The sequence below is a fragment of the Gopherus flavomarginatus genome, chromosome 6 (assembly GCF_025201925.1).
Source record: "Gopherus flavomarginatus isolate rGopFla2 chromosome 6, rGopFla2.mat.asm, whole genome shotgun sequence".
Lineage (NCBI taxonomy): Eukaryota > Metazoa > Chordata > Testudines > Testudinidae > Gopherus > Gopherus flavomarginatus.
The window spans coordinates 139,665,923-139,683,154 of record NC_066622.1 but is presented as its reverse complement, the minus strand read 5'-3'; the positions used below and the strand labels follow the sequence as shown (position 1 = coordinate 139,683,154).

General features: G+C 55.0%; 1 protein-coding gene across 5 annotated transcripts in view; it reads left to right on the top strand.

Moving 5' to 3' along the window:
- HPSE2 (heparanase 2 (inactive)) overlaps positions 1-17,232 on the top strand; it is a 319,425-nt gene that overhangs the window by 253,260 nt on the left and 48,933 nt on the right. For all 5 annotated transcript variants that reach the window (XM_050958814.1, XM_050958816.1, XM_050958813.1 and 2 more), the window contains one exon: positions 15,541-15,634. In XM_050958814.1, coding sequence (XP_050814771.1) covers positions 15,541-15,634 — 94 coding nt within the window. The remainder of the gene's footprint in view (positions 1-15,540; positions 15,635-17,232) is intronic.

Here is a 17,232-nt window from a genome sequence, read left to right as displayed (position 1 = left end):
CCCCTCAGCCAGCTACATTGCATGGAGGCTCCCAGAGCCTCTCATGAATCACACAGAGAAAGGCACCAGCCAGTTCCCCTCAGCTCCCCAGCCTTAGGTACTGTCCTGCGCTGTCAGAAGCCTGACCAGTATAAGTTTATTGCCCAGTCCATCCCTCCCTCACCGTGGAGAGAACGTGCACCAGCCTTTGTAACCTGAGCTGAGATTTCCCCAGCACTTCAACCAAACACCACTTTTAGGTAAAGTCTGAAACAGGTTTATTAACTGCAGAAAGAGAGTGTGGTGGTGTGTGCACACCCCATCCCCCATCGAGGGGGATAGCGGGTGTGTGGACACAGTGGTTACTGTCTACCTGGCTGTCTTGGACCTCACCACACTGAGGTCCAAGAGTCAGAGTGAAAGCAGCGGCCCTTGAGTCTGGGGCAGCGTGGCTTAGCACCCGGAGTCAGTACCACGGCCCTTGCCTTCAGGGCAGCGCGGCCTAGTGGCCGGAGTCAGACCCACAACCCTTGCCTTCAGGGCAGTGCGGCTTAGCACCCGGAGTCAGTACCACGGCCCTTGCCTTCAGGGCAGCGCGGCCTAGTGGCCAGAGTCAGACCCACAGCCCTTGCCTTCAGGGCAGTGCGGCTTAGCAGCCAGAGTCAGTACCACGGCCCTTGCCTTCAGGGCAGCACGGCCTAGCGGCCAGAGTCAGTACCACGGCCCTTGCCTTCAGGGCAGCGCAGCCTGGTGGCCGGAGTCAGTACTGCGGTCCTTGCCTTCAGGGCACTGCGGTTTAGCCGCCGGAGACAGTACCACGGCCCTTGTCTTCAGGGCAGCGCGGTCTAGCGGCTGGAGTCAGTACCACAGCCCTTGCCTTCAGGGCAGCGCGGTCTAGCGGCTGGAGTCAGTACCACAGCCCTTGCCTTCAGGGCAGCGCGGTCTAGCAGCTGGAGTCAGTACCACAGCCCTTGCCTTCAGGGCAGCGCGGTCTAGCAGCTGGAGTCAGTACCACAGCCCTTGCCTTCAGGGCAATGCGGTCTAGCGGCTGGAGTCAGTACCACAGCCCTTGCCTTCAGGGCAGCGCGGTCTAGCAGCTGGAGTCAGTACCACGGCCCTTGCCTTCAGGGCAGCGCGGTCTAGCGGCTGGAGTCAGTACCACAGCCCTTGCCTTCAGGGCAGCGCGGTCTAGCAGCTGGAGTCAGTACCACGGCCCTTGCCTTCAGGGCAGCGCGGTCTAGCGGCTGGAGTCAGTACCACAGCCCTTGCCTTCAGGGCAGCGCGGTCTAGCAGCTGGAGTCAGTACCACAGCCCTTGCCTTCAGGGCAATGCGGTCTAGCGGCTGGAGTCAGTACCACGGCCCTTGCCTTCAGGGCAGCGCGGTCTAGCAGCTGGAGTCAGTACCACGGCCCTTGCCTTCAGGGCAGCGCGGTCTAGCGGCTGGAGTCAGTACCACAGCCCTTGCCTTCAGGGCAGCGCGGTCTAGCAGCTGGAGTCAGTACCACAGCCCTTGCCTTCAGGGCAATGCGGTCTAGCGGCTGGAGTCAGTACCACGGCCCTTGCCTTCAGGGCAGCGCGGTCTAGCGGCCGGAGTCAGTACCACAGCCCTTGCCTTCAGGGCAGCGCGGTCTAGCAGCTGGAGTCAGTACCACAGCCCTTGCCTTCAGGGCAATGCGGTCTAGCGGCTGGAGTCAGTACCGTGGCCCTTGCCTTCAGGGCACCACGGCCTAGCGGCCGGAGTCAGAACCGCGGCCCTTGCCTTCAGGCTCATATTGACCTCTAATAGGTCCTGATCAGTGGAAAGCCGCCTGGATCAGGGCCTGTTAGCGGAAACAAACTCCCAGGCTAAATAAATGCAAATTCATCTTGCATCAGTAGGGGAAGGCTCCCTCTCCCAGGTCCTGGGACCTTTGGGGGTAGGGTCCGTGGACGGTGTTCTGCTGCCCTGGTGCTGCCTGGCTGTGTGCTGGGGATGTGTGGCATACAGCACCACAAGAGAAACAGCGGGAGTGAGCAAGAAGCTCTTCGTTGAATTGTTGCCAGCTATGTAATGTAAAGGCCTCATTTCTATGGGACCTCCTCTGGTTGATGGGGCCTCGCCCTGGCTTGCAGCGTGGACCCGTAACCAGTTGTGGGGACTGGCGGTGGATTGCGTCTGTGGATAATGATCATAATGGCTTCTCTCCCCTCTTTGTTCCAGCAAACAAACAAACAAACTCTTTGAAACCAAGAAGAAAATTATTAGCAGGTGACAGTTTATTTTAATGCTGAGGAAACCAAATTGGTGTCGAGCTTAAAATATGAACGTTGCTTTCCCAAATCCTGGCGATCCTCGTGGGATGTTGGTTATAATTTGTCAAAGCTGTTCGTCCTTTGAAAATGCTCCGTTTGCTCCACCCAGGGAGCTCCGAAACAAACCCTGCCTGGCAGATTGACTGGGTGCAAACTCCACTTTCCCCTCGATCTGATGAAAATATGCCCTTGTTTGGATTTCTAGAAGCAGATTTGCTAGACGTTCCAGCTCTTCTTGAGCGGCCTGATATAATCCCTGGGTCCCGCTCCCCCCGTCCTGAAGTATTCTTGTCTCAGTGTGTCGGTGGCTGGGGCGTGCATTCAGAGGTTCTGTTATAGTTGGGTGTGGCGGGTAGGACTTGCTCTTTTTCCTTTTGAGATGGAATTTTGTTGGTTGTGCTTGGTTACAGGTCAATGTTTGTCGTTGGCTAGAGCCCTCAGGGATTGCAGCTGGGGAGCAGAGAAGTCTAGACGGGATTTCCAGTCATTCAGGCTGCCCTCCTCCGGACTTTGATGCCCACTTGGTGTCCTTGCCCAGACTGAAAACGATTAAAGAACGGGGCAGGCCCTGGTCTTGCCCACTTGCCCAGGCGCCCTGTTGCTTTGGAGTCGTGGGGGGCAGCTGTGCGTGTGGTTCCTAGCGGTGTGTGCAGCTGCTGGGGGGCTTGTGCCACTCAGGCACAGTGTGAAAACGTTCCCTTCAGACAAAGGGATCCTGGCATTCGCACACAGCGGGATGCTTCCGGCTTCAGAGTGCACGTGGGCGCGTGGCTGGGTGCAGGTTTAGTTAGGGCAGGGGGTGTTGGGGCAGGTGCCATGGGCATGTTGGTGGGGCTTTGGGTAGGGAGCGTGTCAGGGGCTTGGTTTGAGCAGGGGTTTGTGTCAGGGTGGGGGCCTTTGTTAGGGCGGTTCAGTTGGGGTGGGGGCATGTGTCAGGGGCAGCATTACTTTGGTGGGCGTGTGTTTTAGGGGGCAGGGGTTGGTTTGAGTCGGGGAGTGTGTTGGCGGGGCTCGCTTTGGAGGGGGCATGTGTCGGGGGCTGGGTCCAGTTTGGGTGGGGGGCATGTGTCGGGGACAGGGTTCGGTTTGGGTGGGGGGAGTGTTGGGCAGGGTTCAGTTTGGGGGGGGCATGTGTCGGGGGCTGGGTCCAGTTTTGGGGGAGGGCATGTGTCGGGGGCAGGGTTCGGTTTGGGTGGGGGGAGTGTTGGGCAGGGTTCAGTTTGGGGGGGGCATGTGTCGGGGGCTGGGTTCAGTCTGGGTGGGGGGCATGTGTCGGTGGGGTTTGGTTTGGGTGGAGTAGGTGTGTGTTGATGGGATTTGCTTTGGGTGGGGGGCGTGTCAGGGTTTGGTTTGGGTGTGGGGGCATCTATTGGGGTGGGATTCAGTTTGGGGGGGCATATGTCAGTGGGGTTCGGTTTGGGTGAGGGGGCATATGTTAGTGGGGTTTTGTTTGGGTGGGAGGCGTGTGTCTCTGGGGTTAGGTTTGGGGGCACGTGTGTTGGTGGGGTTTGCTTTGGGGGGGCCATGTGTCGGGGCAGGGTTCGCTTGGGGGCGTCGGTGGGGTTTGGTTTGGGTAGGAGGCGTGTGTTGGGTTGGGGTTCAGTTTGGGGGGGCATGTGTTGGGGCAGGATTCTGTTTGGGGGGGTGTCGGTGGGGTTTGGTGTGGGTGGGAAGGCGTATGTTGGTGAGGTTTGGTTTGAGTGGGGGATTGTTGGGGTGAGGTTTTATTTGGGTGGGAGGGTGTTGGGGGCAGGGTTCGGTTTGGGTGGAGGGATGTTAGGGGCAGGGTTTGGTTTGGGTGGGGGGCATGTCAGGCGGGGTTCTTTTTGGGTGTGGGGGCATTGGGGTGGAGTTCTGTTTGGGTGGGGGGCGGGTGTCTGTGGCAGGGTTCAGTTTGGGGGTTGTCGGGGGCACGGTTTGGTTTGGGTGAGGGGATGTTGGGGTGAGGTTTGATCTGGGTGGGGGGGCGTGTTTCAGGGCAGGGTTCGCTTTGGATGGGGGCATGTGTCGCTGGAGTTCGTTTTGGGGGGGCATGTGTCAGGGCAGGGTTTGGTTTGGGGGTGTGTGTATCGGTGGGGTTTGGTTTCGGTGTTGGGGTGGAGTTTGGTTTGGGTGGGGGGGTGTCGGTGGCAGGGTTCAGTTTGGGTGGGGGCATGTGTGTCGGTGGGGTTCAGTTTGGGGGGGCGTGTCAGGCAGGATTTGGTTTGGGTGGGGGGGCGTGTGTCGGCGGCAGGGTTTGGTTGGGGGGGTGTCGGGGGCAGGGTTTGGTTTGAGTGGGGGGATGTTGGGGTAGGGTTTGGTTCGGGTGGGGGTGGCAGAGATGGGGTCCAGATTGGGCCTGGGTGTACTGGTTGGGGGTGTCAGGGGGGTGAGTCTGGGAGGAGGGTGGGTTGAGCAGGGGCATGCGTTGTAGGGGGTTCAGTTTGGGCAGGGGGTTGGTTTGAGAGGGTTTGGTCGGGTGTGGGTGGGGGTCGGTTGGGACGTCTGCGTGTGCATTATGGCTGAGTGGAGATGTGTTGGTTGTGTCACTCGTTGTGTGGGGGAGGAAGGAAGTGGAGGTTGGTTTGTTCTAGGGATGTACACGGGTAGGGCCTGTATGTTTGGGGGTGCGGTGCACATGGGGCCTGCGGGAAGTGTGTGCACAGTGTGTGGACATGTGAGCTTGCCTGGCTCTGCAGCAGTGGATAGAGCACAGGCTGCCCTGGGGTCTATTCTGACCAGCTGGGTGAGCTTGGGCAAGTCACTTCCCCTTCTGTGCCTCAGTTTCCCCACCTGGAGGAGAGGGGGTCACAGTGAGCACAGAAGGCCTCTCGGGGAGGAGATGCCAGCTCAGGCCATGGGCTGGGTCTGGTGAGAGAAATGGAGGAAAGCTGATTGAAACACAAAATTATCGTGTCTGTGCCCTGCCCCCTCTGTGTGCCTGGCAGGGTTGGGGCTGCCCCCGTCTCTCTGGGACAAAGCTCTTTGGCCACGCGCACAGGTGCCAGGGCAGCAGTAGCAGCTCTCCCAGCACAGTTGCCGCCCGCTGCCCCTCCCAGCTGGCCGTCGGGGACCGTGCACTCAGCCCCCCAGGCACACAGGCGGTAAATTCTAAGCAGATTCTCCCTGGAGTGGCAGGCAACACACTCGATCCGGAAATTCCTGAGCGCTGGAAGTTGGCTTTAATTTAATTAACTGGAATAAAAGAAGGGGTCAGATAATGGGGGCAAAGGTCCCTCTCTAAATTAAGGGGGGAGTAAACAAAACCAGCTGCTCAGGGGCTGGGGGCTGTCCTCGTTAAACAGGGTAAGAGGCTAATGGACCAGGCAGCTGATTGTGACTCTTTTGGGGAAGGATTCCGAAGGCAGTGGGAAACCCAGAGGGGGAGGGGGCGGCAGAGGTGCAGCCAGGTCCCATGAGTAGCCAGGGAATCCTGGTGCCCGGCATTGCGTTCACAGGGTGTGGGGAGTGACTGCGTCTGACATGCTGCCCCTGTCCTGTGCAGTGCATGCTAAACGGTGAGGCAGGCCCCTCCGCATGTGCAGCTGGGCTGCCCTGACCCCTGGCTCTGCAGCAGTGGGTAGAGCACAGGCTGCCCTGGGTTCTATTCTAACCAGCTGGGTGACCTTGGGCAAGTCACTGCCCCTTCTGTGCCTCAGTTTCCCCACCTGTAAAGTCAGGCTAATGATACTGATCTCCTTTGTAAAGCTCTGAGCTCTAGGGATGAAACACGCTAGGTAAGAACTAGGTAATGATCGTTATTACTGGTTCCCTTCCATAACCTGTCATGTGCCAGTGTCACCAGCCCAACCCTGTGTCACGAGCCTCATTGTAGTTATGTGATATGCTCCATGATACACAGCTCCAGCTGCTGGAGTTATGTGATTACATGAGAATCTTGGCTGTCATTCAAAAAACAAGTTCTAGCCTTTGTGGGTGCAGAAAAAGACAGCACCTGGGTCATGTTTTCTAGTTAAGGGCTCAAAACCCAGGAGGGGAATAAAACAAGCCCCAAATGTATTATTGTTAACATCTCATGATTTGGGGGCCCGGCTGATGGGTTTGAATGCTTGGGGTTAGGGCTGTAGTTTTTGAGGGATGGGGCACAGTGCGGCCATGCCAAGTACCTGGCTCTAGTGCTAGTTGGGAATCTTCTCTTAGCCTGGTTTTCGACAGAAAATTGGGTTCTCATCAAAACAGTTTTTTCCTGAAGTGTCTGCTTTCTGTAGAAAATGTCTGGGTTGTTGGGTTTTTTGTCAAAATAATTTGGCCAAAAACTCAAAAATATCCCTGTGAAAAGTTGTTTGAAAACAGACATTTCTACATTTTTGGGAAAAAATTCTGTGGGTGGGAAAAAAAGAATTTCAGATCAGTGAGGCTGTGACTTACCTATGTTGTGGTGATGGGATGCTGCTCCCCTCAAAGGAGCTCAGGGCTGTGCCAGGGAGGATGGCACGGGGTCGTGGCAGGCGGGCGGTGTTGCTCCCCCCAGGCACTCAGGGTCGTAGCATAGGGAGAGGCACTGCTTCCCCTGCACCCCAGGTGCTAGGGGTTGTGGTGGAGGGGGGTATGTGCTGCTCCCCCAGGGAATTGGGGTCGGGGGGCTTAGGGTTGTGAGAGGGGGAGGGGCACTGGGGGGGAACATGCTGCTCCTCCCCCAGGGGGCTTGGGGTTGTGGCGGAGTGCTGCTCAGTGTTGTGGGGGGGCACTGCTGGTGGGCGTGTGCTCCCCCTAGGGGCTCAGAGTTGGGGTGGGCGTTGCTGCTGGTGGGGGTATGCTTCCCCAGAGGTTTGGGGCTGGGCGGGGTGCTGCTGGTGGGGGTGTGCTCCCCCAGGGGGTAGGCTCTGCTGCTGGGGGCACTTCTGGTGGGGGTGTGCTCCCTCCAGGGGCTCGGGATTGGGGTGGGGGGCACTGCTGGTGGGAGTGTGCTCCCCCCAGGGGTAGGCCCTGCTGCTGGGGGCACTTCTGGTGGGGGTGTGCTCCCTCCAGGGGCTCGGGATTGGGGTGGGGGGCACTGCTGGTGGGAGTGTGCTCCCCCCAGGGAGTAGGCCCTGCTGCTGGGGATGCTGCTGGTGGGGGTGTGCTCCCTCCAGGGGCTCGGGGTTGGGGTGGGGGGCACTGCTGGCGGGAGTGTGCTCCCCCCAGAGGGTAGGCCCTGCTGCTGGGGATGCTGCTGGTGGGGGTGTGCTCCCCCCAGGGGGTAGGCCCTGCTGCTGGGGACGCTGCTGGTGGGGGTGTGCTCCCCTCAGGGGGTAGGCCCTGCTGCTGGGGGCGCTGCTGGTGGGGGTGTGCTCCCCCCAGGGGGTAGGCCCTGCTGCTGGGGGCGCTGCTGGTGGGGGTGTGCTCCCCCCAGGGGGTAGGCCCTGCTGCTGGGGGCGCTGCTGGCGGGGGTGTGCTCCCCCCAGGGGGTAGGCCCTGCTGCTGGGGACACTGCTGGTGGAGGTGTGCTCCCCCCAGGGGGTAGGCCCTGTTGCTGGGGGCGCTGCTGGTGAGGGTGTGCTCCCCCCAGGGGGTAGGCCCTGCTGCTGGGGGCGCTGCTGGCGGGGGTGTGCTCCCCCCAGGGGGTAGGCCCTGCTGCTGTGGACGCTGCTGGCGGGGATGTGCTCCCCAGGGGCTCGGGGTTGGGGTGATGGGTGCTGCTGGTGGGGGTGTGCTCCCCCCAGGGGGTTGAGGTGAGGGAGTAGGCCCTGCTGCTGGGGGCCCTGCTGCTGGGGAGTCCCTGCAGACTGTGTCAGCTGCAGGAGCCATGCATGGTGCAGGCTCAGGGGAAGTTTGCGCTTGCAGCCTCCCGCTTTGCCCTCTTTGGCTTGTCTAGAGCAGGCTTTGGAGGCACGTTGGCTAACGCTGCCAGTGTGACAAGGCCCTGCAGACTTGGCACAGGCCACGCTGCTGTAGTTAAGGTGGAGGGACCCCTAGCTCTGCCAGGCTTTGACTCAGCCAGCTGAGCCCGTGTTAGCGTCTGTGCTGCCTTGTCTGCTCCGGCGTTTCACTCCAACAGCTACGAGGGTGGTGTACGAACCAGCCCATGTTAGGACTAACCTGTGTTAAGGGCAACCGCACACAAGAAAACCCACTGACCCTCCCTTGCTGGGAAACACGCAGCCCTGGAGGGGGTGGGACAGTGAGGGAGTTAGCTGCAGAGCTGGACTGTGGGTCTAGTGGAGGAGGAACAGGACTGGGAGGCAAGTGACCTGTGGTCTGTTCTCAGCTCTGCCCTAGACTTTGCTGGGTGACCTTGAATAACGCATCCCCCTTCTCTGTGCTGCGTTCTCCATCTGTGAAATGGGGCTGTGACCCTGAGCACCGTGAGGTCACACCCTATGCACCAGTGTAACAAGCTTTGTACAACACCCCGCTCGTGAGGTGTCATGTGAAAACTGAAACATGCTGGTTTGTAGCATCCTGGTGAGATGTGCGCAGCAACATTATCTGTCAAGTTCTGAATTCCCCCGGGAGGATGTTGCTAGCACCTGTTCCGGACCAGCCAGCCTTGGGCATCACTGTCTCCGATGCTTAGCCTACACCTGGAATTGATGGTCTGCTAGATACTGTGAGCAAAGCTCGGTATCTTACCACATGTGACCTTGTGAAAGGGTACTGGCAAATTCCTTTGCAACCCGCGTCACAGAAAAGATCTGCTTTTATTGCTGCTCTGGCACTGTGTGAATTCCAAGTGTTACCATTGGGGTTAATTATTACAGGAGCCACTTTTCAGAGGCTGGTGAACCACGTGTTAAACGGATGACAGGACTTCGTAAGGGCCTACGGCAACTATACAGCAGTGTTTAGCACACTGGAACCGAGCACAAGAAACACTTGGGAATTGTGTGCTCAAAGCTCAGAGGCTGGTCTGACTATAAATGTCTAAATAGAAACATGGAGCAGCCACGGTGCCTTATCTGGGACATTGGGTAGGTGATCAAATCTCACCTGATCCCTTAAAGATTGAAGTTATTGTGAATTGGCCTGTGCAGCACACCAAATGGCAGTTCCAGTCTTTCATAGGTCTGGTAAGCCATTACCGACGGTTTGTTTGGGGGTTCAGTGATGTTGCAAAACATCAGCGTATGTAAAAAGACCAAGCCAAAGTCATATGGTCGGTCAATGGCATGTCAAGAGGGTTTGGTGAGGTAAAGAAAATCTTGTGTGAAAACTCATTTCTGGGCAGTCCAGATTCTGACAGACTGAGCTGCGCAGACACCGCAGACATTGGCCTAGCTGCACTACTAATGCCATTGGCAAGATTTGCAAGAAACACTCCATTGTTTTCCGAAGCCAGAAAGTGACCCCCCAGAACAGAATTACTCTGTCACAGAAAGAGAATGCTACTCCATGGTGTGGCCGGTTAACCACTCCAGCCCTATGGCTTTCAAAAGAAATTCAGGGTCCTACGTGATCTCTGTCCATTAGTATGGTCGTATGAAAGTAAAGGCTTATCGTGAGGGGGCGTGGCCTGCCTCCAAGATTGACAGGGAGGGATCTGCTCCCACCCCTTGGTGCACGAAGCCAGGACACCCGCGCCCGCTCCGCTGGAAGCTGAGGGGTGGGACAGGAAGTAGAGACGGTTGGTCTTGCAGCTCAGTTGGGTTGGAGCCACTGGAGGAGCCAGACACTTCCCACCTGCTGCTGGAGCAGGCTCAGAGTGGACCGCGGCAGCGCTGAGGACTCAGCAGACCTGCCAGACTTGCTGGCTGACCAGGACACCAAGAAGCTGCTGGCGGTGTACCCTGGGGAAACTGAGGATGTACCTCACGAGGGGAGAGAAGGAAGTAGCCCAGGCTTGTTCTTCTAGTGATGCCCCTGTGGGTGCTGCACTTCAGGTGCTGGTGCATCCCTGCATCTTCACTCGGAGAGTTTCAGCAGCAGTGCCTGTGCAAGTCGCCGTGCCATTGGTGCCTCATCTAGCACATGTGCGACCAAACCTCCTCAGTTCCTTCTCAGCTGTCCCTGGCCTGAGATGGAGTCACAGCTATCCTGCAAAGACAGATAATACTACTGTTCAAATAGTGTTACGGTAATTTAGATAGCATAAGTTTTAGTTATTAGCTAAATAATAGCTAATAGGGGGAGGGATAGCTCAGTGGTTTGAGCATTGGCCTGCTAAACCCAGGTTTGTGAGTTCAATCCTTGAGGTGGCCACTTAGGGATCTGGGACAAAAATTGGTCCTGCTAGTGAAAGCAGGGGGCTGGACTCAATGACCTTTCAAGGTCCCTTCCAGTTCTAGGAGATTAGTATATCTCCAATTATTATTAAATTAGCTAGTTACTTACTGTGACGTTCTCCTCTCATGTTATCTGGATTGGTGATCTCCTAGGTCACTCCAACCCTTGACTCTGGGAGCCAGCCTGACCCTGCTCTGCTGGGAGAACCCCCACTCCTGGGCTGGTCACACACAGCCTCTAGCGTGTAAACTGCTCCTTGGATTGTGCAATCGAATGACACTAGTCAATATCTCTGGTCCCAGACACAACCCTAGGAACCTCCGTCTTGCAGTGTCCAGTTGTGCCCGCTGGACGCTGCAAGCTTATATGAGTTCGTCAATTTAACAAAGAAATTGATATGCACCAGGCTTGTTATCCCAAGGGGAGTCTCTGACACACTTCAAACCAAATGCACTGCTTCAGGTAGAACAAACTAACAGATTTATTAACTACAAAAGATAGATTTAGTGATTATAAGTCAAAGCACAAGTCGGATTTGGTCAAATGAAATATAAGCAAAACACACTCTAAGCTGATCTTAACGCTCTCCCTTTTATCACGTTCTTTCTTCCCTCTTGGCTTCCCCCCTCCACTCCCTTTCAGGGTCAGGTAAGCATCACCTCATCGTAGTCCCCAACTGACCAGGGGAAGGGGGGATGACTCACTTGAGAGTCCAACAGATCCTTTGTTGCTGCCTAGGCCAGTGTCCTTTGTTCCTGTGAGGCTGGGCTGGGTTTGTCCCATTCCTGCCTGATGAGGTGTGAACTGCCCTCTGCTCTTGGAGAGATTTTGTCTGGGCTTATTTTAAGCCACGAAGATACATTTTCAGTCTCATAACTATATACATGAAATTACAACCTATAACATCACTATAACAATGCTCAGTGCATCACAAGCCTTCCGAAGACACCCGACGTGACAAACTTTGCATTGGAAACCACACAGTCATTTTACAAGGATGAACATGGGGGTGTAGGATGTTCCCCCGAGGTACAGAACCTCATACTTACCTTTCTTTCTTCTTTCTAAAAAAAAACAAAAAACCAATCCTGTAGAATAGGTAGGATAATGGCCATGAACTGGAAAAAAGGCCTGGTTCACTTGGCTTCAAACACTGCACGACATGCAGGGACGTGGTTCCAGTGTCGGATGGACACTTTCAGTGTGTTTGTTGTGTGGGTGAGTTGCACATCCCTTAGAAGTGTGCTCATGGCAACAGCCTCAAAGCCTGGGCTTGCAGGGACAGAGACCTGAGGCTTAAACTCATCCTGATGGAAAAGTAGCTATGGCCAGCTTTGGACCCACCGGGAATAGCTAACTGGAGACCTCTCCATCGAACTCGGCTAAGGCTCATTCCTCAAAAAAATCATAGAGGAAGCAAGCTTCTGTTTCGCCTGGCAGAGAGCAGACCAAGAGAAAGCGTTCTCCGGCCAAGTCGCTCTCCTTAGTGCCCACCGCACCGCAGCTCAGCACAGACGAGGCACCGGGGTCCTCCAACGCCCATACAGTGGCCTCTGCTGATCCCCAGCGCTTCAGTGCAGAGTTGAGAGACAAGACCAAGCCTACCTCCTCCACCATGGCACTGTCAGCTCCACTGAAGGAGACAGTGCTGAGACTCTGGCAACTGAAGCAGCTCCGACGCCTACACAACAGCGGTGCCACCAGCACCAACTGCTACACCACTGAAGTGCCAGCACCAACCTCCTCGGCACCGACGCCGCCGGCACCGCACCATTTCCTCCACTAGAAGGATCTGTTGGTGTCCTCAACATGGGAGTCCCCACTCCTGGGCACCGATGTCTCCCCAGTGCGCGCAGTACCAGAGTACCACTTATCACCAGTAGTTCCACATTCTCAAGCAAGGAGAATGAGGAGGAGGAAGGGAGGATGTTTTCCTCACACCATTCCTCCCCTGTCAGATTGTGGTGCAAGCTAATTCTAAAAGCTGTGTATGTCACTAGAAAAGTGTGTGGTGTCTCTGACCATATCATTTCTGAGCTGCAGATGCTGTCTAGAGGTTGTGAACCACACAAATAAACAAAGCATTACATGGTGCTAAAATCGCTATACAGCCTTTTCCTAGAAATTCCATTTGCTAATATGACCAAGACCTCTTCTTCCAGTGTTTGAAAGGCAGTTATAGTGCTGCCCCTCCATACACAATACCCATTGTCACTTTGTGGTGAATCCTCCCTTTGATCTAGCTGCAGTGTTCCTAAGGAAATCATTGTTCTGGGGGCGAGATCTGTAATGACTTGTGAATACTCTACCTTTGTGTGACTGCTCTTGGTTTTCCTGAGGCAGGATTGATGTGACTCTTTTGTCCAGCACACTTGTTTTCATTGCATCTTGTGTGTAGGTAGAACCAGAAGTAATCCAAGCCTGGCAGACATTTCTCCTGCTGTAAAGTCATTTCAATTGCTAAAGTCACACACTGATTTTTAAAGAGCTTTTATTGACTTTTCAGACTTCGAATGAACTTGCCTAAGTTTGAACCATGTAAAATAGTGATGGAAAAGACCCATTATTCAGTCCATCATGGTGCCAAAGCAGGAGAGTTCCTGACAGTTCTTTCTCAGAGGCCTTGGCCTAATTTAGTTTTAAATCTATATGTCCAGTTTCAGGTTCCTGTAGCGTCCATTGCTGGAATAGCTAAGAACTTTCCATGACATTATATTTGCAAGATGTCCCTAGTGAATGGTATGGAGTCTTCTGTTGTTACCCTCCCCTGGTTAAATGTTCCATGAGATGAAGACAGTTCCACAGGCTCTCACAGAGGCTTTCCTGATATTGAAGCTCAATGTTTCTTTTTTTTACTTTCATCTAATTACTCCTAATAACCTTCCCTGTTATTCTGCTAAATAAGTCTTCTTCCTCAATGGTGTTTAACCCTTCATAGATTTGCGCCAAGTCTCCTGACGTACCACTTAGCCAAGCTAGGCACATTCAGCATTTTTCAGCTTTGCTCAGGAAGCAATTCCTCCCGTCCGCTGATACTTTCTGTTGCTTTTCATGGGACTCCAGCCAGTCAGTGTCTTTTTGATGATGTGGTGCCCAGAACTAACTGCAGTACTCCGGGGCAACGGCAGAGCCACCTGTCCTCCCCGTGTCAGGATGCCCATTCCCTCCTCACTCCAGGATGTCCTCTGGGCTTTTGCAGCCAAAAATCACATTGCTCTCTCTTGCTGCTGTATCATGTTACGGATTCATGAGTAACATGCTTTCCTTCACTTCTAGGCCTTTCTATGATCCCTGCTTCCCAGACAGCTCCCTCACACTGAATACCTGCCTTTCACATTCCCTTCCCCAGCTGGCTGAGCTGTATTTTCCAAGCTGGTTTTCACTCTATGTCCTGCCCGTCAGGTAACATTGTTCTTTTTGTCACTGATGTTCATAGAACCTCCCCACCCATCATCACTTGTGAATACATTAGTGTGCCATTCCCTCTCTGTCTAGATCAGTAGCGAGGGTGTCAAGTGACATTGATCCCTGCAGCACTCCATTAGACACTTCTCCCAAACTGCCATCCATGTCAGTTAACATAACCCTTTGTTTGATCTTTCAGCTAGTTTTCAACCCATGGGACAGTGCTTTCATCCAAGCCAGTCTAAATGAGCTTTTCAATTCAGTTCTTGAGAGCGTCTGTCCCTTACTAAATATGTGCCATCCCACAGGACCGCTGTTTTTGTAACTCACTTGTAGAAAGTATAGTCCCATCGGTGCCGGCTGTTCATGGTCTGTTCATGGAATGGTCAGGGATTTAAGAACATTATTATTTAAGTGATGATGATATCCTGAGTGCCGTACGAAACTCCACTGAGGACAGCCTCTGCCCCTAGCAGCTTGCTGTCTAAAGACATAGCTAAGACAAGTCACACTGCAAGGTCCCTCTTTCATATTTTCCTTATTACAAGCTGCTGGAGTGGAGCAGGTGTGTGAGTGGCATAGGTTACGGTTTGATTTGTGGGCAGCGCAGAGAAATGTGTCTCTAGAAGGGACCTGAAGGAGGAGAGGGACTTTTGGCTAGAGGGCATTTACAATTACAAGTCTGCTGGTAGGCTGATCACCGTGCCCCAGTTAGTCCCAATTTTTTCTTGTCACTCTGTGTGGTATTGGGCATCTTGCATGGTGTGAAATTGACCCCTGTGCTAAAGGATTATGCATCACAAGTCTGCTGGGGCTTGGCTGGGATGTCCATGGTGCATAGACCTCATGTGGGCTCTCTTCATGGGGACGATTTGGCACACAGTACTTCAGTGTGCTCTCCTCTCCCCACTGCTTTAAGCACTCACCAGAACCTGGTGCCTCGGACCACAGAAAACAAAACTTGCCAGTTTGTCTCTGGGCATCATGGACAGTGGACTGGCAGCAGGTGCACCCTCTGGATTTGGGATGTGTATTGTACACGAGACCTTGGAGGTGGAAGGTAGAGAAGGATGCTCGTATGGAAATAGTCTGTGAGCATTGGCAGCTGGCGGTTGGGTATAACTGCTGTTCTCGGGGAGTCGGAGGACAGAGCACTGATCTTACAAAGAGAAGCCAGGATTCACGCAGACTTACACAGCAGTCTGACATGTTCAGATTTTGAATTTCCACCCCTCTGCGGCAGGGTGTTGCTCACTGTTCAGTGGGATATCTCAGAGCACTTCACAGGCAGTAATCAGTAAAACCTTACAACATCCCTGTGTGGTACGGCTGCCAACTCCTTGTCTTCTGACTTCCCTGCGAAGTATCTACATGCCTGTTGCCCTGTTATCTAGCCACAGTGTTCGGAAAAGTAGTGAGCAAGCTCCCAGTTCCTCCCAGTGACTTCTGCTGCAGGTGCGGTTCACTCCATGCCTTGAACAAACTGTTACGTACAGATATGATCAGGAGCACATGGACAAGCCCAGCTACAGACATGGCTAGGGGTCAGTGCTTGGGGAGGGGGAATGAGGCAGGGACTGTCCCAGTCCATGAGCAGCCTGAGCAATGGAGTCATCTAGGTGTGGCCCAGCAGATGCCCAGAAGACAAGGTGAGGGACAGAGTTACTCCCAGCTCCTTGCTGTAGTTCCTGTCTGATTCTTACCTTCTTATTCTCATTCCAGTTACTACATTGATGGCCGAGTGGCCAAAGTGACGGACTTCCTGAAAACACGCCTGTTAGACACGCTCTCTGACCAGATCAGGAAAATCCAGAAAGTGCGTGAGTGCCAAGGGACTGCGCGGGGTGAGAGGGCGACCCAGCTCTAGCGGCTGCTGCTCAGCGCACTGGAGTTGGCACAGGCTTCTGGTCGGGGGCCTGCACGACTGATCCTAATTGTACACACGGTTGGGCTCAGGATTAATGTTCAGCAGTGGAACTGGCTGGGGGAGACGGGGACTTGGTCTTGGCTGCTCCTGGGTCTGGCATGTTTTCAGTTTCAATCACTTGACTTTCGATAGGGAGCTCAGGAAGCCCCTGTGCAGGTCTGACTGGGAAAGCTGACCAAGGAGCCGTGCCACTGAACTCCCAGCGTCCTCACAGAGTGTGGCTAACCAATGGGAACCAGTCAGGGCTGATCGGGGGTGGCAGCTGAATAGCCCCGGCAGGGGACTCAAGGGAGTGACAGGTGTGACATGCTGGGTGTGGCCTGTGGAAAGGAAGTAACTTCGAGGAGCAGACTGTGAAATGGACTGGGCTCAAGGGTACCTGGGCAATGCAGGGGGGAGGATTCTTGGGGCCCCTGCAATTGTTGGCGTAGTGAGTAGGGACTGCAGCAGGCAAAGGAGTGGGTGGCAAAGCCAAACATATTTAAATCGCCTGGCTCTCCCAACTTGCCTCCCGAGGCAGCATTGAAATACTGAGATACTGTGTTCAACAGGCCACTAAGTGGGAGCAGGGGATAGTCCTGCTATTGTGGGGAGTGTTCCTGGCTTAGACATGACCCCGGTGAAGTGGGCTAGCGAAAGGCTCTGACTCCTCGCTCCCATGCCCTTTACCCAGGGGCCTGCCTGCCCACGAGGGCCTCCTTCCACTCTCCTGTCTGGCAGAGTCCTTGTAACCCCGACACGGCTGGGCCCAGGATCCCTGAGAGGCTGAACCCCAGTCTTGTTGTGGTCACGTAAGACAGGGCCTAGGGTGTCCCCACTCTGGGGTGCTCTCTCTGCACTGGCCACGTCCCTGACCCACTGATCCCTGCATTAAGTTCAAACCACATACGATTTATCAAACAGCAACTGTCAGAAAAATACGGAAAAATGGAAAACGCTAAAGGAAAACAAGACCCCACCCTGTGGGGATGGGGACAGCACAATCAGCATCTCTGGGCCGTAAGGAAAGTTCCCAGTCTGCTCCTCACGCATCCCAGGCCCCCTGTCCAGGCTCTGGCCATGCTGCGGTGACACCCCGGGTCGGACTCTGCTCTGGGGGTGGCCATACGGCCTCAGGCTCTACGTGACAGGACCCTTCTCCCCAGCATTAGCCTCCCATTGGAGTCAAAACCATCCTCTGAGTCCAGCCTGCGAAGCTTCTTCTCTGGCAACGTCTTCCTGTGCTGGCCCCCCGGCCAAGGCCCCCCTCTCTCTCTCCCCAGCTGCTCGCTGTGCTCAGCTGCAGGATTCTGTGCAGCATTGCCAGCGTCTGCTCCCCAGCTCCAGCCCCGCAGCTCCAGGCTCCAGCCCTGGCTCCTCGTCGCTGTGGCTGGTCTGTGCTACCCCAGCTCCCACACCTGTGGCTCCGTGCTGCTGCTCTGCCTCCGGCCCTGTCATAAACAGATAGCTAAGGGTTAATGTTCTTTTACCTGTAAAGGGGTAACACC